Source organism: Corvus moneduloides, chromosome 9 (genome assembly GCF_009650955.1).
Source record: "Corvus moneduloides isolate bCorMon1 chromosome 9, bCorMon1.pri, whole genome shotgun sequence".
NCBI lineage: Eukaryota > Metazoa > Chordata > Aves > Passeriformes > Corvidae > Corvus > Corvus moneduloides.
In genome coordinates this window covers 12,742,181-12,767,480 of record NC_045484.1, presented here as the reverse complement: position 1 = coordinate 12,767,480, position 25,300 = coordinate 12,742,181, and the positions used below count along the sequence as shown (strand labels likewise).

The 25,300-nt window shown below is 37.5% G+C and overlaps 1 protein-coding gene across 3 annotated transcripts in view; it reads right to left on the bottom strand.

The window, feature by feature from the left end:
* Positions 1–25,300, bottom strand: part of COL11A1 (collagen type XI alpha 1 chain) — a 133,052-nt gene that overhangs the window by 43,995 nt on the left and 63,757 nt on the right. For all 3 annotated transcript variants that reach the window (XM_032117963.1, XM_032117962.1, XM_032117961.1), the window contains 19 exons: positions 24,245–24,298; positions 24,088–24,132; positions 22,699–22,752; positions 22,565–22,609; positions 22,081–22,134; positions 21,570–21,614; positions 20,365–20,418; positions 18,269–18,313; positions 16,679–16,732; positions 16,554–16,598; positions 14,614–14,667; positions 13,572–13,679; positions 10,891–10,944; positions 7,797–7,850; positions 5,650–5,694; positions 5,466–5,519; positions 5,332–5,376; positions 2,259–2,312; positions 1,353–1,406 (listed from right to left, as the gene is read on the bottom strand). In XM_032117963.1, coding sequence (XP_031973854.1) covers positions 1,353–1,406; positions 2,259–2,312; positions 5,332–5,376; positions 5,466–5,519; positions 5,650–5,694; positions 7,797–7,850; positions 10,891–10,944; positions 13,572–13,679; positions 14,614–14,667; positions 16,554–16,598; positions 16,679–16,732; positions 18,269–18,313; positions 20,365–20,418; positions 21,570–21,614; positions 22,081–22,134; positions 22,565–22,609; positions 22,699–22,752; positions 24,088–24,132; positions 24,245–24,298 — 1,017 coding nt within the window. The remainder of the gene's footprint in view (positions 1–1,352; positions 1,407–2,258; positions 2,313–5,331; positions 5,377–5,465; positions 5,520–5,649; positions 5,695–7,796; positions 7,851–10,890; positions 10,945–13,571; positions 13,680–14,613; positions 14,668–16,553; positions 16,599–16,678; positions 16,733–18,268; positions 18,314–20,364; positions 20,419–21,569; positions 21,615–22,080; positions 22,135–22,564; positions 22,610–22,698; positions 22,753–24,087; positions 24,133–24,244; positions 24,299–25,300) is intronic.

The following is a 25,300-nucleotide window of genomic DNA, read 5'->3' as shown; positions in this document are numbered from 1 at the left end:
TCTTCTCACTGGGCACCATGGAAAAGAGCCTGGCTCCATCTTCTTTACAGCTGCTTTCAGGTATTTCTGTACTTGGGTAAGACCCGAGCCTTCTCTAGGCTGAGCAGTCCTGGCTCCATCAGTCTTTATTCACAGCAGAGATGCTCCAGTCCCTTACTCATCTTAGTGGCCCTTTCCTGGCCACTCTCCAGTAGCTCTCTCTTGTCCTGAGGAGCCCAGAACTGGACATGATGCTCCTGGCCTCAGCAGGGCTGAACAGAAGGAAGAGATCCCTCTGCTGCAGCTCAGGATGCTCTCTGCTTTCTTTGCTGTACTGGCACATTACTGGCTCATGTTCAGATCAGTAAAACTAAAGGGAAAATAGTAACTTTTTAATTGCAAAATAAAGATTAGGTTTGAGCTTCCTGCATTGTAAACGATTACAATTGATTCTTATGGTACACAACACCAGTCTTTGCCTCTTTGCAAAGGAAAAGAACAAAGGAGTCAATCATGTTTCACACACAAAAAAGCCACTATCATTGCAAAACATTACAATGTCACAATCTACAGTACTAGCAGCAGAATATAGAGATTTTTAGAGGGATGTGTTACTCCAAGCTCTGTGCTCCTCCTTCCTGCAGTGGAAGTGACTCAGCAGTGACTAACAGATTTCCAGTGAAGCTGGAGCCTAAACACATTCTATATGCTGAGAAAATTTCTCTCTAAATTAACTTATGGCTTTCTCCACCTCTGAAAATTCCAAGTGAGAATTTTAATTTTATTTTATAGTGGAATATGAGTAAGGTTTTGGCGCTACAGAAATAGGGTGTTTTTCAAAGATAGTTCAATTAAAAGAATTACATAGTATTCTTTTTCATTTTGATGCCAGAAATTATTAATTGTGATTCTTAGAGGAGTTACATAGTTTAAAAATTTAATTTTAATTTAATAGATTCAATCATTCCTGATCCTACTTTCCAAAGGTCTTGGGCTCTCAGTTTTCTAGCTGCTTATCATCAATAAGATTTTTTTTATGTTACTACTTATGGTACATGGCATTCAGTGAGAAAAGTACTGCATAGTAATTGTCTGAAAAATCTTCATTTAAATTGAGATCTGGGTATTAATCTCTTTTACTTCTATTGACTATTTAATCTCAGCATGATGTTACTAACTGGACATATCAAAGAATAACCACACACTTGTGTCATGGGAGCAAAATAAAGCTTTTTCATGCACAATCTACAAGAAAAGTACAGTTATATAAGCTCGTGGTGCCAGCCTCCTTCCCTTTTCCCTTGTTTCTTTGGTTTTGATCACATAATCATGACTTTAGGGCAACACTAACACAGTAGAGTACATTTACTTACAGTCTCCCCCCGCTGTCCTGGGTGCCCAGGCAAGCCATCTTTTCCAGGTGGACCCTGAAATTATAAAATACATAAATCAAACCATTTCTTAGCCATCCTCAAAAAAAGTGTGCAATCAGCTGTCAGAATCTCTGCTCTCTGTTTATTTCTAGACTACTCTTTGGTAAATCTTTACTGCTCCTATATTAGCTGGCTAGGATTTCAAGAATATTTTTTCCTTGTGTCCTCCCTGATGTGTCTTAACAATTGCTTGGAGAATGACTGTTGTCAAATGCAAACATGTTCAAAATAGATTTCTGTAATTCAGAAATCATGGACAGTTCCTATACTTCCCTTCCATTTTTCTTTGGTTTATGACTCAATTAACAAAAATCTAAGCATTACAGAAGTACTTGATGACATTTCAGGTTTTGGAATTGGAAATAAAATAAAAAATGCATGGGAGAAAAAAAAATTACAGGTGGTTTGTTGCTTTTGTACTGCACATGAGCAGAGGCACACCAGAAGAGCAGTAAAACTAGTTCAGGGGGCAGCTCAAATGTGCCATTACTTCTATACATTTCTGCTATTAATGAATGCCTCCTTCCTCTTCATTTTTCCTCAGTGAATCAATCATTCAAAGGAAATATACAGTAGCAAAGTAGTGTTTTGCATGAACTCAGTGTGTCACCTGGTCACTGGCAGGACATACCAGACTTGCAGTTTGGTGCATTACTCTGAATGTCTTAAGAGCTGCACCAATGACTGCTTTGAATATGTGAGCCCGTACCCTAAAGGCTCAACAAGAATATTTGTAATCTATACATAACCCATCCCTTACATAAATTTTCAAGTGTTCCCTTCAGAAGCACTCTATAAAAATTACCATTCCTGTTGTTGCACATCCTTAATAAAAGAGATACTTACTGGAGGTCCCTTCGGTCCGGGGAATCCAACAGGTCCCTGGGGCCCTTGCGGTCCCTGGATTGAAGGCAACCAAACAAGTAAAGTTTTACTCAAGCTGCCTTGATGCTGGATTGAAAATTTTGTTTCAATTATGAGATATAGGAACTCTGCAGATAATGTCTGGATTTAAGCATGAAGCCTCAGCTACACTGACATAAATATTGGTAGCAACAATTCACATGCGTAGACACTGGAGGGATTTCCTGAAAGCAATAGTGCTTGTGTAGAAATGCAGTAAAAAAATGAGGAAAACTACTTACATCAAATATGTTTGCATCTTACCCCTAAAACTGTGCATAATAAAGTAGGAACCAACTATGAGTTAGAAGCACTGTTCTTCTATGTTGCATAAACCAGGAGATTTAGTTAATAGTTTGGTCATCTTTTTAACTTTCAGTCAAATATTCATCTTTAGCAATTCCTAAACCCTGATAATATTTCAAACCAGTGCAACAGTACAAAATTCCAAATAGAATAAACTTTTCAGCATTACCGAGGATTAAATACAGCATTTTTGCTATTACAAAAAATAGTTGAAAAATCCCATGATATATGAATATTTTATTTTTATATTTTTGTATACATACAGATATATGGAGAGAGAAAATTTTCATGCAACATGGTTTTAGAAATTTAGCTAAAGATGATCAATTGACAGTGCATTGTGCACACGTGTATGTGCATGTATGTTCACATGTAAATATCTATGCACATAGATATTTACACAGCTTACATGACTTTTTCTGAAATTGTTATTAAAAAAACCAAAACAGGGGCCAGCTTTTAAAATTTACTGTTGATGTGCTGAAAGGTGCTATGTCAGCTTATGCAAATAATTTTTGCTCTTTACTTTTTACTGCACTAAGTGAAATCTTAACAGTCATTCATTTTACATGGTTCCACAGCTAAGTACCCATGTCATATAGTGCAAGACTTTATCCTGCTCTATTTGGTATTTCATGTGTGGGTTTGCCACGACATCAGCTGTCCAAATGTGTTAGGAATGTTGGTTTGATGCAAAAGACTTGAAGCAGGAGGCCACATCCCCCAAATTATTCTACCCTTTTGCTCCTCAGAGTTCCATAAGGCTCATTCCTTAGAGCCCAGGCTCACTTGCAGAGCACAGCTGCCTCCTGTAGTGGGCAAAGCAGTGTACCAATGTAGCTGGGGGAGAGGGTCCCTTGTGCCCAGCCTGGGACAATTTGACCTTGAATAAATCTTATTCCAGGGCAGACTTCTATTATACTGAAATACTAAATCTGAATCAATTAAGAAGTGCTAGGCAAAGGGAGAAATCTTTGATCTTACTGCCCTATCCATATTTTTTTTTTCTTCTAAAAGAGGAGTAAATCTGTTTCTGAAATCTTCATAACACACAAATATGCTCCATATGAGGGTTTGGGTCTTTTTTCAATATGCCATCTCTGTGAACAAATGAAATTTCCTCATTTGTTTCTGGGCATAACATAAAGCTTAAAAAAAAGAGGAGGAGCTTTATAGAGGAAAACAAATAAAATTGACTCAGCTACTGTTCAAAATATCTGAATGAAATTGGTCACTCTCAGTAACTGGGTTATAGGAACACAACTCAAAGTTCTACATTTAAATGCACCTCCGTTCTCATAAATTTCTCCTGTTCTCACACTTTGAGGCTTTCTAAGGAAAAACCTTTACATTTTTCCTTTTATTCACAATATTGCTTGCAGGTTTCAAGTTAGTGGACTGATGTATTATTTGAGAAAAAGCACTAGAATACTAACAGTATGTCATCAAAATTACATTTTCATTTTTGTTATTAAATTTCATTTTATCAGTAGCTACACAGAATAGATTATTTATTATTTTCATGTTTGGTAGGTGAAATAGTCTCAGAGGAGTAAAGATGACACTTATTTTTTGGCTGACACTCACCCCTATTGGGAAGCAAATAGATACCTCACACTTATATTACACAAGTGATGAGAGACACGGTGCTCCATGATTCTTCATCTCTGTTTTGTCACTTTCTCTCCAGGGATGCCTTCATCTTGGGATTGATCTGCTCATTGTTTTAGTACCCCCACAACTTCTCTTCCTTGCAAACTCTTGGAGCTGTCAGCAAACTCCTCTTTCACAAGGATCTGCTATTCCCCTTCTGGCAGTCTGCCTCTGATTCTCCTCAGTGTAAAGCAACCTACATTTCCTTCTTGGTCTATGCCTAGTTCTCTCCATCCCACATCCTAGCTAATGTCAAAAAAAGTGACATTATAGAGCTGGGGAAAATGTACAAGGAACGCCCTCCTGAAGTGTAAGACTCCTAGAGAACACTGGGACCTTGGGGTGGATACTGGGAGGAGATCTTTAGGCTCCCTATATGGAAAAGGTTAGCAGTTTAATGAAATATGACTACAAAAGTAAAGTTTAAGCTTTGCAAAAATACTCTGGCAGAAAGCTCATCCACTTAAACCGACTTGGTTTTCAAGTGCTGCCATTACAAATATGATTTATTAATATCTTTTTCTATATACTGCTGTGCAATGAGTTGACTTTGAAAATTTTGTTTTAGAGAGAGCAGTAGGATTTCTGAAGCATGCAGAAAATAGGTTGAAGGGAATTCTTAGGTGATCAGAACAAAAAAACTCTGTTGCTTCAACAAAGAATCTTCTGGAGGTGGCTGGAGTGTTTGCTAATCCAATAAACAGGCAGTAAACTGCAGTAGGTGAGGAATTCTGAAGAGCCTAAGCTGGTGAGCTCACCTGTAATTCACATGGATATATACAAAGTACATGGATGTAACACAGTGTGTATGTACTCTCTGTCCTATATGTACAAAACTGAGCTACAGAGGGAAGAAGCTTTCAGCAAACTTCAGCCAGCCCATGCATAACTTTGTGAAAAGCTTCATTGGAACTGAGGTTTTGTTACCTCTGGTTACTCTGGTCAAAGTAGCACAGAGATATGAGAGGGAGAACTTAAAATAGAACAACCCTCCCACCCTCAATCACACTCCTATATAGTGGGAAAAACAACATGTACAAAGATAGCTTTCACAAACCCTTTCGCCTGGTGGGCCAGGAGGACCATCATTGCCTGAAGTGCCCTGGAAAGGAAAGACAATATGTTCAAGGATTTACATTTATTTAAAAGAAACAGCCTGCAGCCAATCTATACAGTGTGCTTGACAATTACCTTTGGACCTGGTTTACCAGTGGGACCTCTGGGACCTCTTGAGCCTCTTGGACCCTGTCAAATTAACACAGATGCACTTGATGATAAATACTGGATACTATAATCTAATAAAAATAATTCTTCACAGTATAGTGGAGGCAATTTAGACAGGAAAGCTTCTAAATTTCAAATCAAAAGGACTTACTGTTGGTCCTCGCTGTCCTCTGGGGCCTGGTTTGCCATGCAATCCCTGGAAAGAAAAGTTCACAGAAATCATCTTAGCAGGCACTCTATTTGTGAGATAAAGTGGAGGCAGAGAGCAGCTCCCTTAAGTTTAGATATTATTTTATCTTTAACTATCTACTTTGCATTTCAATTTACAGAATCGTGGTCCTTGATAAAATTGGTTATCTTTCTGAATTCACTGGGACTTGTAGATAAATGCACTAAATTTGCCTGAGAATCAGATCTTGTCAGAGGCATTAGAATATTTTAAACTACATTAAAATAGTATTGAAGGTGGCACACAACAAGCAGAGTCCCTCTGCAGTAGTCTAAAGGACTTGGCATCATGAACAGCCTTAAAAACAAAGTTCCCAAGTTCCCGTGGACAGCTCCACAGGTTAATAGAGAAAAGAAAGGGCAAGCCTCTCTTCATGTATAACAGAAATGGGAACTGTAATACCTACCAAAATTACACACATTTGACAGAGATACAGAACAGAATACCAGCCTTTGATTTTTTGCTTTAGTATTATCTCCTAATCATGCTCAAAGGGATTTTTTCTTTAGGCTGTGCACTGGAATTGCTGTGCATTGTAATGAATCTTAAGATTCAAGAGAGTATTTTTTAGCCAGAGAAAGGAAACTGATGGCTGGTACTTTCTAATCTCTGAGGTAAACAAACCAGCAACAAAATAATCATCAGAGATGTTTTAGCACAAAGCTTCCTTTTATTGAAAACCAATTAAATGCATACACCTGTTTTCTTGACAGGGTTCCCCCTCCCCCCCCCTTTTTTTTTTTTACTGTTGGTTGTATTTCACTTATCAGAATAAAAATTATGTGTTGTTTTTGAAATGCTACTCAGCCTGTGATACTTTCAAGGACAGGGACCAACTTTCCCTAGGACCTGTATGTGTGGTAGCATAAAACACCATGATAACCCTTTTGGCAAGATAAACAATAATATCTGATTCCCATTGGAAAACCTGCACTTATGGGCTCATTGATGATCAGCATAACACTTCAGTATACCAGCAGTTTGATGGTATTAATTATGTGGTTAATACCCTAGCTGAACTTAAAGCTTTGTGAAGGCCTGAAAACAGATCAATATAGTAAGATTTTCATAATTTTAAGCCTGCTGTTTGATTCTATCATTTTGCCTTTTTTTCCCCAATCTGCTGTCTTTATTAGCAATTGTCTCATTTTTTCACAATGCAGATGAACTGAGCTTTTCTTTGTTTGCTTGTGCCTGTACATAACAACATATCTTTATCTTAGCTAAAATAATACAAGAGCAATTTAAACCATACATAAGTAATGCAAATGCTATTGGATTCCATGTATTTCATCTTAAAATAATGAATTTCTGCTTTTAGTAATAGATGTTACCTGCTTGACTTTATGTTGCTATCAGCTGTGAATTCTGACTAATCTCTTAATTTCACCATTTTTCTAACATATCCTGCTATGTTCAATTGAGCTTTAGAGACAACAGCACAGTGACCTTCTTTCTAATCTATTTTTAATTGTTGTAGTTTGAAGAACATGCATAAAACATTTTCTCTCACCTTGTTCAAGCAAACAAAGCCACAAAAGATGTAGTTTTAAATTTTTGTAATATATGTAACTGTACATGTTCTTCATCTTGCCTGGTATATTTTGCCTTTTTGAAGCTAAGCCTTAAAAAAAAACCCCCTTGTGTCAAGCCAGAATATTTATGAAATACAAGTTGTATTTCCTTGAGGGTAAATTGCATGGTACCAGAATTCATGGGATACAGGAAAATAGTTCTTGCCAACTCACTCAGCTATATTGTCCGAAAAACCCCCCCCAAACCCTTCAGCAAAGGTGATTTTTTTTCTCTTTTTCCAATTATATAATTATGGCAGTATGTGCAGCAAGAAAGTGTCCAAGTTCTTGTATATTTAGACTAATACCTTAAAGAATGGTAAATAGCACTGCAGTATCTCCTGTTCTACAGAAAGATAGAGGTCCATCTTGAATGTGAAAAGCCTGTTTTTATAGCTCTTTAGATAGTAACTTGGATCCTTAGGTTTCAGTGGCTTCCCCCAGTGCTGAATTTTAAAAGTTAATTAAGTGTTATGCAAGAATGAATTATCATACCCTTGCACCTTTCTCTCCATTGGCACCTGGAAATCCTGGGAAACCAGTTGAGCCCTATGTAAGAAATCAATGCAAATGTCAGAGGGTATCAATAGCAAAACAATGGTAGAGCCAACATTTGACACATAAAGCACAACTCCAAAGCCATGTACATTGTACATATCAAACTTGCAAGTGTGACAGCTGTACATAAACTTAAGAAATCTGTAAATAAACTTACCATAATGCTTCAAGTCCAGAAAGCATTAAAAAAAAAATCAATGTATAGAATGGATATTACTTGTCATCTTATTGGACAATAAAATATTCATTAAATCTGCACCTTTTTTAAAAGTAGGAAAGTTGGATTAGTAACAGCCCACTAGAAATAACTGTATCATAATGAAGTCAAACAAAAAAGGCCTTGTTGCCTCACAGTAAAATAATTATTTTAAAAAATAATTCCAAAAAGCGGTAAGGTTTTGCCACATCCTCTAGTCACTTTACTGAGCTGTAAATTAATCACTTCAAGTTCTTTATTCACTGTAAACCAAGCACTGGACAGTTTCATTTAACTGATCCATGCAACTCATACATAAGCAGAATGTATGAGATTATCTGACTTGAAACTTCTCCCAGCTCTACTCCTCCTCCTTTTTTCCTCCCCTTTCCTTCTGCTGACTGCTCAGTCTAAAGGAAGCAGTACTATTTTCTTCTTTGCTTCTGCCATACAGGTTTGGTGGGAGAGCAGACTTTTTACCTGCCGAGGAGGTGTGAATTTTTCATAAGGAACTTGGGATCAAAGAGGTGATAGACATGGTAAAATATACTTTTAAATGACTGGAGATGAAAATGAAGAGAGTGTTTGGTTTGGTCAGCCACTAAAATTTACTAGCCAGACTCCCTGCTGTCATAATGCACCTATGGCTGTGCAGCTTGCTATTAGCATTTTAGTGGCAAATAAAATGCATATAACAAAAACCTTAAATATAATTTCTTGGTGCTCCTCTTTGAAATGTTAGTAAATTTTTTTCTTTTTTTTTTTTTTTCTCCTGTCCTTACTCCTGTTTTTCCTCTAATGAATCTTGTTTTACATAATCATTCCAATTATCCATAAAAGACTTAGGGGCAGTACAACTTCACTAACACAAGTTCTAATAAAACCCTAACTGATATTGACTGGTGGGAGAAAAGAAATATTTTTCTTCCTTCCCTTTCCTTTTATATTCCTTTTCCTTTCAATTTCTTTCTTACTTCTTAATTCTTCACTAGTTATAACTTTATATAAGAATAAAACTGAAACTTCTAGTCTGTGAAGCCCAATCATGTTCTTTAAAATTAAAAGGCTGGAAAAAACCCCAGATCAAATGATGGGGCACTAATAGTCATGACTTGGTTGTAAATATCTTACATTTACAGTAGTTTTTGCAACTGTGCTAATCAAGAGGGACTTGATTGCAGAAAAAAACCCATAATGGAAATTATCAGCTAATGGCACTACTCTAAGACCAATTCATAGAAAAAAAAATGAAAAGCAAGTAAGTATCAACAAAAAGAATGATATCAACTTTCTTGACTATACTAGGACAAGATTTCCTTTGCTTTCCATAGCTAATATATTTTTCTCCTGCTTTTTTTTCTCACTCCCTTATGTTAATTTGAGCTGGTCTGTGACTCAGTTTCCAAAGAAGTCTCTAGTGAGTTATGTATTGTAGCTGTCATTAGTCTTTCCTGGAAATTTAAGCAACAAATTAGAAGAGCAAACGGTGAACGCAGCTTGAGAACTGTTTTCAAGTTTAATGTGGTAAAAATGTAGTGCAAGGAAATTATTGATCAAGTCTTTGTTGAAAAAAGAATCAATCAACTTTTATTTGGAATGTTACATCATTTTTGTTCTTTGAAGTGAATAATGTAAAACTCTTTTACCCTAGACTTTTCAAAAGACAATTCTAAAGCAGAACAAAGAGACTGAAATCTCAGACATTTTGAGTTAAGAAACTGAAGCAAAAACCCCTGTGTCTTTCAAGGTGAATAGTTTTCATGAATACTTTCCATAGATTGTTTCAGTGTTTTTCACTAATGCAGTGTTCAGTGAACAAGCATTCTTCAGACAGTCCATTCACTTGACAGAAAAGGGTCACAGTATAGGGCAGAATCAGAAAAACACTTTGTTTTGACAGTCAGGAAGTTTTATTTCATCCAAAACCCCCCATAATTTCAAATTTGGAAATAAAAATAGATCCAAAGTAGAGCAGAATTGAGGGTTTTACTGCAGGTTGATTGTTCAGGGATTTTTTTACTTGTGATATTTACCTAGATGGGTCTTCTTTGAGAGGGTCTGGAGCTACAATGTCTCCCTAATGGTCTCCTCTACACAGTGAAATGTCTGTAGAACTATGCTTTTATTCCATTTTTTTTCTTTCTAGTCTCATAAAAGAGATCTTACAATTAATTTAGCATGCTCATTTCCTAAAGATGTGTTAGGATGAACTTAGTAGAAGCATGTTTCATAAAAATGTTATAAATCAGAAGCCCCCTGTGTGGTTTTCTATTGCAATCCAAATATATTAGATGGCTGAAGGATAGATATAGGCACATAAATTAACTAAGGATTGTATTTTGTCATGTTTGTCTTAAAAGAAACTAAAGAAAAACATGAGGAAAGTTTTAAAGAAATATGGTTTATTCCATGGAAGAAGCAGTAATGACACAAAGAGAAGCCTTGTACCACACTGAAAATTCCCATCACTATCAGCATCCATGTAGTGGCCAGTTTAGTGGCCAATTTGGTGCCTATTCTCTTTCAAGCATATCAGCAATTCCTTCCTTTTCCGATTGTTTAGTGCATGCCAGTCTGATGCTGGCACCATACAACTCACAAGAACATGCTAAAGGGTAGAATATTAAGAGGAAAGATAGTGCTCCATAAAGAGCCTGACATAGGGAATCCCACATTATTAAGGGTTTTACTTCAGGATATGATTGTCAAGAAAGAAAAGGAGAAAAATGGCCCTTTCTTTGGTGTTCACACCGTACTTCCCCAAACACAGAAATGAAATAACTGCCACTGTGACCAGTATCAAAATACTCAATATACAGCTCATTTACAGCTCACCTTTGGACCTTGTCTTCCTGGATATCCTGGCAATCCAGGTACACCAAGCTTTCCCTGCAATGAGAAGGCAGTGGTAAATTTTACTGTATCCTCCTTAGTGGTTCAGCAAGCTTCTATACAAAACAATTTTTCCACAACGTAGAGTGATGATACTCCATGGAATATAATATTAAATTAAATCAATTTCTCATTTTTATAATTAATCACCAGTGGGCTTAGTGCCCCAAACTTAAGTAAAAATCCCACTCCAGTGAATGAATCCAGAGAAACCAATACCTCAAAGGTTTTTTTCTCCCATGATGTGCTGTGCAGTGCTATGTGGTTGAGATCATTAAGCAACTAATATTCTCTAAGAAATCAGGGTGTTAATAGGTTTAAGTGAGAAGAAATTATTTTTTAATTTATACTGTGTTGTGGCTGACTTTTCATGAATAGGAATTTGAAGAATCAATTTTTTTCTTGCATAGTTCTAAACCGAGACTACGTTAAATTACACCCCACTGATTGCTTGCTGACAATGGATTTGTCAACAAAAATTAACAACTTGCTGTGTTCAGAAAAGACTGATCAGCACTGACATGAACCATTCCCAGAAATGAAATACAGTACCCTACACCATTGAGCTGGTCTCTTTAGACCTCTAGAGGATGAGTGATGGCTTGCCACTTTCAAAGGCAAGGGAAAGCAGTTTCAGACTTTGAAAGATCAGAAGTCTGGGGAAGAATTTCTCTATGTTCTAGAATATCAAGTTTTGGAGAAGATCTCAATGGAAAAGATGACTATAAAGTATCATATGATACTCTGCAGTAACCATAGATAACATAAAATAGGAAGGAGAGGGGAAGGAAATTTTCCCCAAAATGTCTGTTGGTAAAAAATACAGCACATAAACAAATATGTTGTGTATTTTCCTGTTCATGTAAGTGCAAGTGTCTGGTGAGACATTACTGAAGAACAGTACATTTACATTTATGAAACTAAGTATAATGCTGCCTGTTATTTGCCACCCTGAAATAAGCTACATGCATTGCAATGATTTAAATATTTTGCAGCATGACAGCACATCAAACTCTTGCCAAATTCAGTGAAAGTTTTGTCCCTGATTTTACAACTAAGCAAGCCCAGTTGCCTGGGTTGTGTGTGAATACAGACTTTTTTTTTATTATAAGCTCTTTTCAGATATGTTCCTCATTTTTTTGGCACCCTACTTGAGGTTTCATTAATTAAGCAAATCCATTTAGACCTACTTGGGAAATAGAGTTTTCTTATCATGGAATCAGATGAACATAGAGAATAAGAGACTACTGCAGTAATTTTATTACTTTCTTTACAAGAGTAATACCTTTGCATTAAATACAACATAGGAATGACAAGGGAACAAGACATTTATATCTGCTCTTACAGACTTTCCAAATATTGTGAGAAGATCTAAAAGTTCACAGTGACTATTCCAGTTTTTACACTAAAATAAATATCACAGGACCAACACCAAAGAATTCCTCTGTGACCTATGCCATTCTGTATCCATAGAATATCCACAGAAGATGTGTGACCCTTCCAGTGGGCAAGAATTGCTGTAAATATTTGTAGAAAAGGGAAAACTGAGGGTCTAAAATTCCAAAGCCAAAAAATTCCAATAGTGTTATCAACACCAACAATTTTTTTCAAATATCTTCTGACAATTAAGGCTTCAGATTCTGGACTTGAGATACTGTGAGAGTTCCAAATATGTCACAGTGAAGAAGAAATGCTTGAAAACCTATATTCATAGTGAGTAATTTGAATAAGAACTAAAAATAACTCAGATTTGCATTTAAAAAATACCAACTATAAAAAAAAAATGTTTGGTTTGTTTTGATTTGGTTTATGTACCCTCTGTCCTATTTTTTTCAAGACAGAACTAGAACTGAAGATATAGTTCACCAAAAAAATTAAAGGGAAATATTTTCATCAGCATCTTCTCACTTTAGTGATATATAGCATATATGTTTTTAAACCATCATTTTTATTTTATTTTGTATTATCATACTTCTCCAGTTACTGAAATTACCACTGCTGAAATCATCTTTCCTTTCTGATTATGCCACACAGTGAAATACAGTACCCACACACACATTTTTCAGCCTCCTTTCCATTCCTTATACCAAACTTTTTTGTTGAAACCAGGATTCTACAGAGCTTTGTACTTTGTGCTTGATCTCTCTTTTTTCACCATCCTTTTTTCAGTCCTCCCTTTTAACAACCCCTTTCCCTTTTGCCAACCCTCTTGTGGATTTTTATTCAGGAAATGTTTTCCATTTAAAACAATTTCCATGCCACAATTTGTTGTAATATGACTCAATATTAATTCACTCTTCAGCAGCACCTTTACCCTCGTTTGTGCCCAACTATTTTCTTTGCATTGTGTTTTCCACAGCTGGCATGCACTGTATGTGATTTGGGATAAGAATGCAGTTACCTTATGCACTGGTGAAGTACTACAATGCCTCTTTTTATACTTACAAGATAAGGATTCCCAATCCTTGATCAAATGGGAACTCCAGTGATCTGCTGTAGTAGTGTCACAAAAACTACTGTTAAGTAGCTAAAGATTTTGCAGACATGTTTTTAGTGATGGAGATTATGGGTTCCATCTATGCTGTGAGGCAATGACATGTTTATATTGATTTCTGGCTACTGACCTTTTCCCCAGCTGGACCAGCAGCACCTGGGTCCCCAGATGGACCCGCTCGACCTTTTGGACCTTCTGGGCCATCTTCTCCTCGTGGACCTGGCTGACCAATTTCTCCCTAAAATACATCACCTTATAAATATGGAACAATTGCCTTCATGCAGATACTGGAAATTGGAAAGATTAACTACAATTACTTGAAAATATGTTTTCAGCAAATCTAAATAGAGAACAGAATCATAGAATAGTTCGGGTTAGAAGGAACATTTAAAGGTCGTCCAGGCTTCCTGCAGTGCACAGGGACATCTCCAAATAGACCAGTAAGCCCTGTCCAATTTCCTAGTAAGAAAATATCACTACTAATGTTCGTTATATAAATGCAAATATATCTAAATTAGGCACTGAATGTTACTTTCAGAGAGTTAGAGGCTAGTTTTCTTGCTTGAAGACAGCTGCATTTGGAAACCATATTCTTGTTTTCCCTGTCCTAAATTTTTGAGAAGGCACCCTGGAAGTCCACAGAAAGAAAATTGTCTTTATCTAAGTACTTATGTGGATACCATCTTCACAGTTATTTATGTGTACAGACAACAGATACAGGCCAAGAGCCTCCTGTGAGAAACTTTTTCACAACCTCCACAACACTTCCTTATGAAAGGAAGTAATTGCCCATTGGGCTAAATAAACAACGTTTTGGCAGAGATTTGCAAGATGCTGGGTTGGTATGGAAACATCTTTATTCTAGATACATAACTTTTCCTCAGGCAAATACTGGAGATCTTGGAATCTGGAAAAGGAGATTCCCTAGGAAGAAGCTCAGTGAAAAGGATATTCAAGACTGACATATTCTTCCTCTTTATAACTGTGCCATTGTTGATTCACAAGAACCGTATCTCTGGCTCAGATTTGTGTATGCACTGGGAATAGAAATAATTTAAAATACTAGCCTTTATTTTATTCTTGGCTTAAATATATTTGTTCACTTCAGTGATCATTTCAAAATGATAACATTCAAACTTTTAAGAACATATGGGCCATGAATAAATGCTTACCCGGTCACCTTTAAGCCCCATGTCACCTTTAAATCCTGGAAAACCATCTTCACCCTAAAAAAGGCAGAAATGCATGTAAAGACATTAATATAGAGGAACTTTTTTCTTCCTGCAAAAAGGATAAGAAAATAGATTCACTACAGATTAAAATAACCTGCATAGATAAAGTGGGAACTTCAGACACCAGAAAATCTAACCTGGCTACTACTGCTTTATAGAAAATACACCAGTGTGCTACACCAAATGGACCATTCCAGATCTATGGAGCCTTTCCTAAATGATAAGTTTATTTATTTTGTTCTCTTGCAGTGCTTCCCCCCACGTAACGGCAGCTGAATAGTTTCAGTAAAAAAAGGCCTGTGAACACTCCGTTAAAGCACTAAGAGAACAAACTATGAAACATCTTTGTGTAACCTTTGAAGGTATTCAGTAGAATTCACTGTCTTACTGAAATATTGAGATCCATTTTAGGAGCACAGAAGTGTTGTGGACATTGTGCTAACCAGTATTCATTGATATACACAGATGTATATACACACATTTACTAAATGTATTTCTATACAAGTCCTGTATTTTGTCCAAGCAAGATATTTATCATCCAATAAGGCACAAGAAAAAGTGGGGTTTTTGAACTGTCCAGTCTCCATGGCTGTTAAACACACCCATTTTCAGCTTAAAATGGGCAGGCAGACTAGACAAACTGCGGTTTGGGAACGCTTGAAAATGTACAGCAGCTCTTGGCATCTGAGCCAAGTTCTGAATCAAGGCTTTCTGGCAAGACTGAGTCTTCTGCTTTAGAAATATCTATAAATATCCATATACCTATTTATATATCTATATATGTCTACCTTAGCCAGCAGAGCCACAAGGGTGAATTTGCCTGTGGGGTCAGGAGGTTTGACTGATGGTGTCTGTGTGTCTCTTTTGAGTATTTGTGTGAAGGAAGTGTGAATTTAAACCAACCCTGGCTGCAGTTTCAGCCACCACAGACCATCAGGAGTCAGCACAGATCGCAGTGGTTGGTGTTTGCTCTAGTAAGAGCTCTACACACAGAATTAATAGTATCAGGGGAAATAAGAGCTTTCTTCACATTCATATATATGGATCTGACTGGGGCTGTCCATCACTTCGGAAAAGCCAAAGACCTGGGCTTGAGCCTAGAAAACCATTGTACAATGTATATAAAAAATACAAATCTATCTTATGGCTCTGTCAAAACAGATAAAAACCAAAAAGTATTGGCACCACAAATCTCTCTGATGCACAAGCTTCTCAATAACCTTTCACAAGGGAGGGGATGGCTAATTCTCTACTTAAGGCCACTTTAGAGAGAAGTTACTTAAACTGGTGCCAAAGAGATTGAAAACCATTCTAATAACTGTAGGTTTTATATTCACTTTGTACCAGTGTAAGTAACCATGGAGGTCTGTGGTGGCCGATTGCCCTGTGGTACAAGGGACAGAGAGAGCTCTTGGTAAGACAGTCTCTGGTGCCAAAGTGGTTATGGTGAGGGAGAGGAGCCTCTCCCAGGATGCCGTGTTTGGTTTTGGTGATGGTAACCGGTTCTACTTCCCCGGTTGGCTCCTGGTGTTAGCCACACCCTTGTACTTAAGCCTGAGCTGTCATTTGCCTCTAGAACCCTTCAGAAGTTGTAGCAATAAACAGCTTTCTGTGGAACTCTACACAAGGACCCTTCTCAACTCCTTGCTGTTGGCTTAATGTTACTGAAGCCATCCCTGCGTCTGTGCGTTCATGCGTGTGAGCCACAGAGCCGAAAGGGACTCAGTAATAGAGGTCACTGATTTAGGAACTGGACTTGGTATGTCCTTAGGGAAAGGCAAAAATAAACTCACTGCTGTGAGATAAAGCGCACTGCAGCGAAGGAGACAGAAGATGTTGCAGTGTAAAAAGGGAAAAGAATTAACTGCAGTCATATTTACCTTTTCACCTTTGGATCCCTTGAGTCCACGTACACCATCAGCACCCTAAAGGAAGAATATAAAGAATTACCCGCATGCATACATTCAAAAGGGGTGAGAGAAGGAATCCAATAACTAAATCTTACCTTTACACCACGAGGTCCTGGATATCCAATTGGACCCTGAGGACCTGGAGGCCCCTAAAATGTATTGAAGCAAAGAACCTTTGTTTGTACAATTTTTGGTTATCAAGCAGTTCTCTTCAGAATCTAATCCTTATTCTCTCACTATAATGTATGAGACAGCAAAATAACACTGGGCTGCCTGCCACTAAGAAAAGTTAAGGCATTACAAAGCACCATTCAATGTCACTATAAACTATTAATAGAATTTTGAACTTGGATCTAACTTGTATATTTGGGAAGAATCTATCCATAATATAAATTATCTGAAACAATGGTAATTGTAAAAAGAAACAAACAATCAGAAACAAACAAAAATATGCCAATTAGAAACCAGTGGTACGCTACTGGAGAAAATTTATATGCTGATTATGATGATGACACATGTCAAAAATAGAGACCAAAATAATGCAAATAATAAAAATCATGGTCTTAAAAAAAAAGAACAAAAAAGACATCCTGGTCTTAAAAAAAAAAGAATAAAAAAGACATCCCAAGCCTGGAGGCTAAAAGGCTCATGGTGCTATCAATACTGACTGGTGCCTGGATTCTTTTGGTTACATTTTGCTGAGTATTTTAAAGATGCTCAACTTGGATACTATGGAATCTGATGTTAGGGCCTAAAGAAACTGAGTTCTGTGAAGGGTGGAAGCAAGGAAGCCTGGAAACATGATACCTCTGTCTGAGGCTGAGCTGCTCTGGTGATTCTCTGATGTCTGAGATGGACAGATAACAAAATCTTTTACTAGTGGGGACATTGATAGGGTCTTTTTCCTGTCTCCAATGTGTCTTTTCACAAAACCTCTGGAATGTTAACATCTCTGAGAAACTGAACTTTCTATCAATTGGCTGAAATTGATCAGTAAATTCAAAAGACGTAAGAACAAACTGATATATGGCCACATGCCTGGACTTTTAAAACATAAATGCTGTGTGTAAGCTTTATTTTCTTAAGAAATCAGGATAAAATTTACAAGTTTTTACAGATAATAACACTTTTTGACAAATATAGTATGCTGATGTCGGTGGTGCTGTACTTTCTGAAATGTCCTATTAACTCACTCATCCTGCCATCCAGAATACCTTTTAGTATTGCCCCTGAAAACTGAAACTGAATTCGTGTGCTATAAAGAGTGCTAGTCTGGATAAATAAGGGTCAATACTGAGTAAGCAGAACACTTTAAGGAGCCCCAAGGCCCTCCAGGGCTTTGTAAGGTAAAAAAAAAATACTTTACACTGACATTGAGTTGAAGATGACCCAAAAAATGCACGGTCTCTGCATGTATTTTTGCACCTTCAAAAAAGCAGGTTCCAAAGAATTTTTGTGGGTACTCCATACAATAGAACTGAAACCTCAAAATATCTGCAAGTTATTTGTATTATTATTAAATGTATGCAACTTTTCATTGCCACTCTGCCAACTTCAAGATGAAGTCAGGTTTTCTATTATCTTCTTAAACAGTTCCTGTAGCAGCAAATATGTCATAAAGACGAAAAACTACCAAAAGTTTTCTTGTAATCTATGTAAATAAATGGAAAAGTTTGAAAACTCACCAATGCACCTTTATCTCCAGACTGACCCTCTTTGCCAGGATGACCCTGATTTAAGAGAAATGTATCTGATTTGAAAAGCAATCATTTTTAAGGAGTGACATTTTATTATAAAAACACAATTATTTAAACATTTGAATTTCAGGCCATTAATCACATTTCTTCTGTATTAGAACAGACACAATTTTGAAGAAAGGCTTTGCTTTCAATACCAATTTAATTTACATAACAAAGGAAAAGCTGGACAATAGTTACATTCATGTTAATATTTTCAGGAATATGCTGACCACTCCTTCTGTTTAGTTAATGTTTCAGCAGCAGGAGGCTTTTAATGCAAGAGACTCTCAACTTTGATTTTGAAACAAGGGTGATTTATATTTTAGCATGAAGACATTCCTAAAAATATTTTTAAAATTACAGAATTTATCCAAAGATTCAATAGAAGGCTGATTTAGTTTCAACGTTCTTTGTCTTTGTTCTAAACGATGACTTGCTTTTTAAGCAAAACAAATTTGCTCTGTATCACTGACGTTAATACTACAGCACTCAAAACATTAGCCAATCCGTTGTTTCACCCTAAAATGTTGCAAAATTTAAAGGCAATTTAATGAAACTAAAGATTAACAGATAATTGTGACTAGGCTGAGGGAGGACAAGGAGCTGTGAGAGGACAGAGCTGGGACACTGTTCCAAATTGACCAGGAGAATATTCCATACCATATGATGTCATACTCAGTAATAAAAGCTCAGGGAAAGGAGGAGGAAGGAGGACATTCATAACCTACTTCCCAGCAAGTGTCTGGCCATCTGCCTGCAGATGGAAGTAGTGAATGAATCCCTTATTTTACTTTGCTTGTGTGCATAGTTTTGTTCCACTGATTAAGCTGTTGTTACCCCAACCCAGGAGTTTTCTTGCTTTTGACCTCGTGATTCTCTCCCCTACCCTACTGTGGGATGAGTCAGCCAGTGAGTAGGTGGATGCTTGGCTGCTTCCTGGGATCAACCCACCACAGCAGGGGTGTGTATCAGGTACAGACCTGATTATCTCTTACAGCATTTCCCCCCTCCTTTTAAGGTTTAATAAGATGCAGATGATAAATAATGCTTGTGTTTGGAAATTAACATTATTTGCAGTATACAGGAAAGGATAAGGGGAAACATTGTTTAGACAATGATTCAAGATACAGACACTCAGCTGGAGTATCATTGCACACTTAACATTCTCCATTAAAATGGTATTTTGGCAGGTAAAAGGGTAGGTTTTGAGAGCCCTGGGAGCAGTTCTGTATTTGCAATATATTTGCAGTGGCCTTGTTAAACCTTGCTGAAAGTCATGTTTAAGAAATGCAGATTTCACCTAAAAGAAAAATTGTAAAGGGCAATTGCATGGGGAGGATTGCCAAGGTCTCAGAAAGAACATTGTCTAATGGCTCTTAGTGCTATAAAAAATTATATTTTTGCTGCAAGAAAACAAGTGGATGAGCATGCCATGATGGCCAGTGATTCCATTGAGCTGAATGCCTAAGCTATGCTGCTCAGGTGGTTACACTCTTGCTCACGAGTGAATGCATCCTCAGAGTGAAGCTGAATTCCTTGGCAATCACAAAGTGTGGCTTAGATGTGTCCCAGTCTAGACAATGCAAGAAGCATCCCAAACACATGATATGCACCTTAGGCCAGGAAGCTGAGAAAGATGTAGTCTATTGCATGTTTCCTCAGAGAACAAGTGGTGAACATTTTTACAGGTGATTTGCCCTGCCCGACTGACATGGCAGCATACAGTGGAACAGTATCTGGCCCTTTGTGTGTTAGTAGATTATTTACGTATCCCTGAAGATGATGCGGATGCCTTTCATCATCTGGGACCACATTTTAAAAGCCCACAGATGTTTTTAGCAGCTGCTTCAAAAATGTAATTCTCCTAGTTTTAACAGATCAAATGATATAGGGGTTTTAGATGGATTTTATAATGCTGTTGCCAACTAGGACTACCACTGCTTTTCCCCTCCATTTTGTTTTTGTAACACAGGTATCCAGAAGTATTTATCCCTTGGTAAAAGTAGTTAAACATTCAAAGGATTAAGTATTTATTTACTTACAGGAGGCCCATCAGAACCAGGAAGGCCAGGCAGGCCAGGCTTGCCTTGCGGTCCCTAAACACAGTAACAGACACACATCTTAAAAACAATAGCAAACATATCCAACACATGTGACCCTAAGAGCTAAGGTTATAAGGTGCATTCATACCTAAATCCCTTGATATGGATATCAGGGATAAACCAAAAATAAAACTAAAGCCAGAATGACACTTTCATACCATATATAAGTGCAAGGTCAATTCTTACAATTTTTAGCCTACAAAAATGACCCATAATTTTCAATGAGATGCTTGCCTGAGAACAGGCTTCAGGAATTACACTATGAACACACACACACATAACACAAAGTGGGAAAGAGTTCTCCAGTGTACAAAATTAAGTATTTTTTAGAATTTCGGGAATAAAAGGATTTATCGATGAAAGTTATCAACAAGTTCAAGAGGCAAAGAGTGCAGGGTACAGAACTTCAGTGCTCATAGCTGAAAGGCATGGTATGCCTTTGTGAAAGCCTAGGAAATGCAGATATTGTGGAACTTGCCCATTTTGCTAGAAAAATACTTAAGCACTGTCAGGTAAAAAGGTATTAATTTCTCCAAAATAATATAGTAAACAGTGAAGAGGAGAAAAATCAAAGAATGAATTGAGCAGGAATTCAGCAAAAAGAGGAGAAAAGTAAAACTAGAATAAAATTCAATAGTGACATTTTTTAAATGAATAGAAGAAGTGTTTCAAGCCACAAGAACACACGCAAACAGATGAGGAAAAAGCCACCAAAGGACACTACAGTACAGTATGCCAGTTACACTGCAGAGTTGCATCATCATATAATCCTTGAGAAAAGAATAGAATCAGACTTGAATACGTAAAACTTTGTTACAAAAAATGGATTAATAAAAAATAATTTTTGCAGCTTGCTGTGAAATTAACATATAAGTACACATTGTTTAATGTTGTAGATGGGATTCTGAAGCTAATAACAGAAAATTAATGCGAAATAAAGGGAGGAAGTTATGCTTGTGAAAAAGTGTATATGAGAGGAAAGCCATTGGTTATTCATTGGTTATTCATTTACTTGATGATTTCAGGAAGATCTAATATTTAAATTTAGGTTACCGTTCCATAAAATATAGCAAAGCCCTCGAGCTCATAAACACGGTTGTTGCACAGAACTGACTGTGAAATAACAAAATAATGCTGTATCTTACTTTTTCACCAGGAGGCCCAATAGGACCTTGAGGACCAGGAAGCCCCTGTTAGAAAGAAACTAGTGTGAGAAACCAGGGAGAACAATATACATACATTCACCCTACTACAGGTCCCTCACTAATCTGTTTAAACACACCGGCAATTATAAGTGGCTTTTTTTCCCCCCCTTACAAGCTAGATCAGGAGTTTTGTGTGAGCCTTTCGCACAAGCCACTATTCTGGCAGTGGGTCTGTAACAAGATCCTATTCAGAACCCTCCTCCAGGTGTGGCCATTCCTGCTGCATTCCAGGAACACTGAATGAGTCATTTTTCTCCTGAATGAAAAATCCCTCTTAAAACTTACTTGAAAACTCTGCTCCCACTGCCCTCGGCACATTTGCAGCATTATTTATAAAATCCTTGAAGCTTTATCGGTTCTGCACATGAAAAGCTAACCTTTTAGTAATTTCCATTTATTAAACATTTGCTGCACATTACATCGTATTTCTTGAGAGTTATTTTACACTTACTTGTGGGCCTGGAATTCCTTGCTGACCAGGAGGTCCTGGTTCCCCTTGAGGACCCTACCATGCAAAAAAATAGCAGGGCATTAGGTTTGCATTTCTGCACTACAGATCTTCATTGTCAGGACTGAAAGGAGTACAAACTCATCTTTGTTCCTCCCTCTTTAGTCTACCAGCAACTTTCTCTCCAGTTTGAAATTTTTCATGCTAATGAATATCATGACCTTTTCTTTAATAGAGAATAACAGCCCACACTTAGGACCTAAGCACTGGAGTCCATGGTGCTCAAGGAGTCTGAGAGAAAGCATGGTTAGGCCTTTTGGCTGAAAACTAAGTAACAGAAGCCTTGTCTTTTCCATATAAAATCATAATGAATCTGAATAGTTTGACAGAATAGTTTAAATAAATAGGAGAGATGGCATAGTGGCAGGGATGAGAGAATGTGAAAAGCATTCTTAGAATCTTTCTAATTCCCAGTTTACTTACTCACCATGTTTCCCTTTGGGCCTGAAGGTCCATCAATACCTGCAATGCCCTACAACAAACAATATAACAAGAGCAATTTTCAGTGGACTTCCATTTTTTTCTTTTGAAAACTGCAAATACAGGACAGCTCATACGTACAGGTTGTCCAGGGGGCCCAGGTGTTCCTCTGGGGCCCAGTAATCCCCGTGGACCCTGTAAGAGAAGAAACCCTTATTGACATCTGCATGATTTTTTCTGAACAGAAATGCCTGGGAGCAGGACTGGCCAAGGAATGGAATAAGGAGTAGGAAGGATGAAGGGAAGGCAGCATGGGTGTTTAGGAAGAAAGAGAAAAATTCACTGATAACAGATTTTCCTCAAGGATACTATATGTCTGAACAGGATGTCAGTGGAAGGGCAGCTTTGATTTAGCCTCTGTACGGTCACTTCAGAGAAAGGAGGGAGATTGCTTTTTATATTTCCTGGTGCAGAACATTGGCACAGCATCTTCTGCTAAAATTTCAGCTGTGTCTTGGCCTGAAGGTCTGACCTGAACAGTAACATACATATTTATATTCCTGTCTTTTGAAAACATGATGGTGTGTCGTACTCTATACTGCTATTCTAAGTGAAAAATAGTGCTTTTATCTGGAGTAAGGATCCAGTAAGTAATTAAAAATTGCTAGTAATTTTATTACAATAAATACAAGACATTCTTGAAACCAAAATCAGATTTCTTCCTCTTATCCCAAAAAACTTTCACAAAAGACCAATGGCTATTCTCATAAATAAGGTGTATGAGATTTTGGTCTATAACATAATCTCTTGGTTTTATACTATGTGAATGAGTACTAGTTTTCATCATTGTGTCATCATTCACGTCATACTGCTGAAGTGGGCAGAACTGAGTCTCCAGTCTCCTCATGTATGATATAGTCACAAATCACTGACACTGACTAGCGACTTCTTTGTACTTTGTGAGCAGGCAGCAGTAGATCAGACATTTAGGGTAAAATTCCCCTTTCTGAGGCTTGATTTCTTGCCTGCAATGCAGAATTCTGTTCTGCAGTGACAGCACCTGCAGAATTCCAACTGACAGGAGTGGAAATTCTGTATGTGAAACAAGTGTAAAATACACAATGAAGCACAGTAGTGTGAAAAAAGAGGAGAACCCAGGCCTTATTTTCTAATTAGCAGATGTTTAGATAACCCTGTAAAAGCAACAGGGGCTTGTTTGTATTCTGATGTATCAAGCACGGCAGTGACTGATTTTACACAATAGGATAAGAAACAGCATTTTTTTATTCTGGAAGTTGTATATACTTAGCTGGATATATCCTTGATTTAATTCTAATCCTGTAAGTGGTGTTTCAACCCTAAAAAAACTGTCCATTTGTTTGCTTTGCAGCCAGAAACAGTATTCTCTATATACAAACACATGAAATAATTTTTATACCTGGAATTCAGAACAGTTCAATAGAATGGAAAAATATCTGAATGTCACTTTTGTTTGGAACAGAAACAGAAGAATAAGAAAGAATTGCTTACAGCTTCACCTGGGAGACCTCTTGGTCCAACTTCCCCATCTTCTCCCTGTTTTTGTGCAAAAGGAAAACAAGTTTTATAAAAACCAAACATTTATCATGACCTTATTCCCATTATATGAGGATTCACTCTAGATTTTCCTGTGTGAACAGCAACTTACTCTTGATCCATCTTCACCAGGTAAGCCAGGAGGTCCCTGTGGGCCACGGTCTCCCTGTGGGATAAGGAAAGTCATTAAAATAACTGCTGGAAACTTTCTGCTGCTGGAAACAATAATGGATGGGAAGGGAAATGAAAACAAATATGTTAGCTGAAGTTTGATGTGTCAAAACATGTCTCCACACAGTGATACAAATCTGTAAGTTATAGTACTCAGTAAAATCTTTCATTACCTTAGTATAAGAACAGATGAGCATTTTTGAAATAATGAATGTGTTCGCACAATTTCACTCTGTAACAAGAGCTGGACTTGGTGATCCTTGTGAGTCCCTTCCAATTCAGAATGTTCTGTGATTCTCTGATTCTGTGATTTTTGGCCTCAGAACATATGCAAGATACTGCTACAAAAGGTAGTGTTACCCACATTTTCCTTTGTCTCATCACCACCTTCCCTCTCCCCTACAGTCCTGCCAGTAAAGTAACACGTGTATGTGGGGCAGAAGTTAAACCACTTGCAGGGCCCAGGAATATACAGAGATTTACTAACCACCTTTCAGAACCATGCACCCTGGCACCAGCTACTGACAGCCTAGGGACTGGTTTGTCTGAGGCTTTGGAAGGCAGCCAGACTTCCACACTTCCCCTCAGAGGCTGGGGCTTTTCAAGTCTATATATGCAAAGCGGCAGTAGATTCTGGACCATACTTTTAGGATTTATTTTTCTTTCCCAGTTCCTGAAGAGAACTAGTGTGCTACAGAGCTCAAACACCACTGACTGACCTCCTTCTGGGCAGCAGGCTTTGAGACTGTGACTTCCTTCTGGCATTGGACAACACCCAAGTATTCATGCTGTTTGCCTTAATTTTATCAGTGCCTCCAAGGAGCCTGACCACTGCTGTGGATTCTGGTAGAGATATATGGAGTCACTGTTCAGTGGCTCTGCTCTTTACACTTCCAAACTTTCCTAGGGAATTTTAGGTAACCCTTATATACCCAGACCACATGCCCCAACACTAGGGATGTTAGGATTTTATTCTACTGCCTTTCTGTCCTCCCCC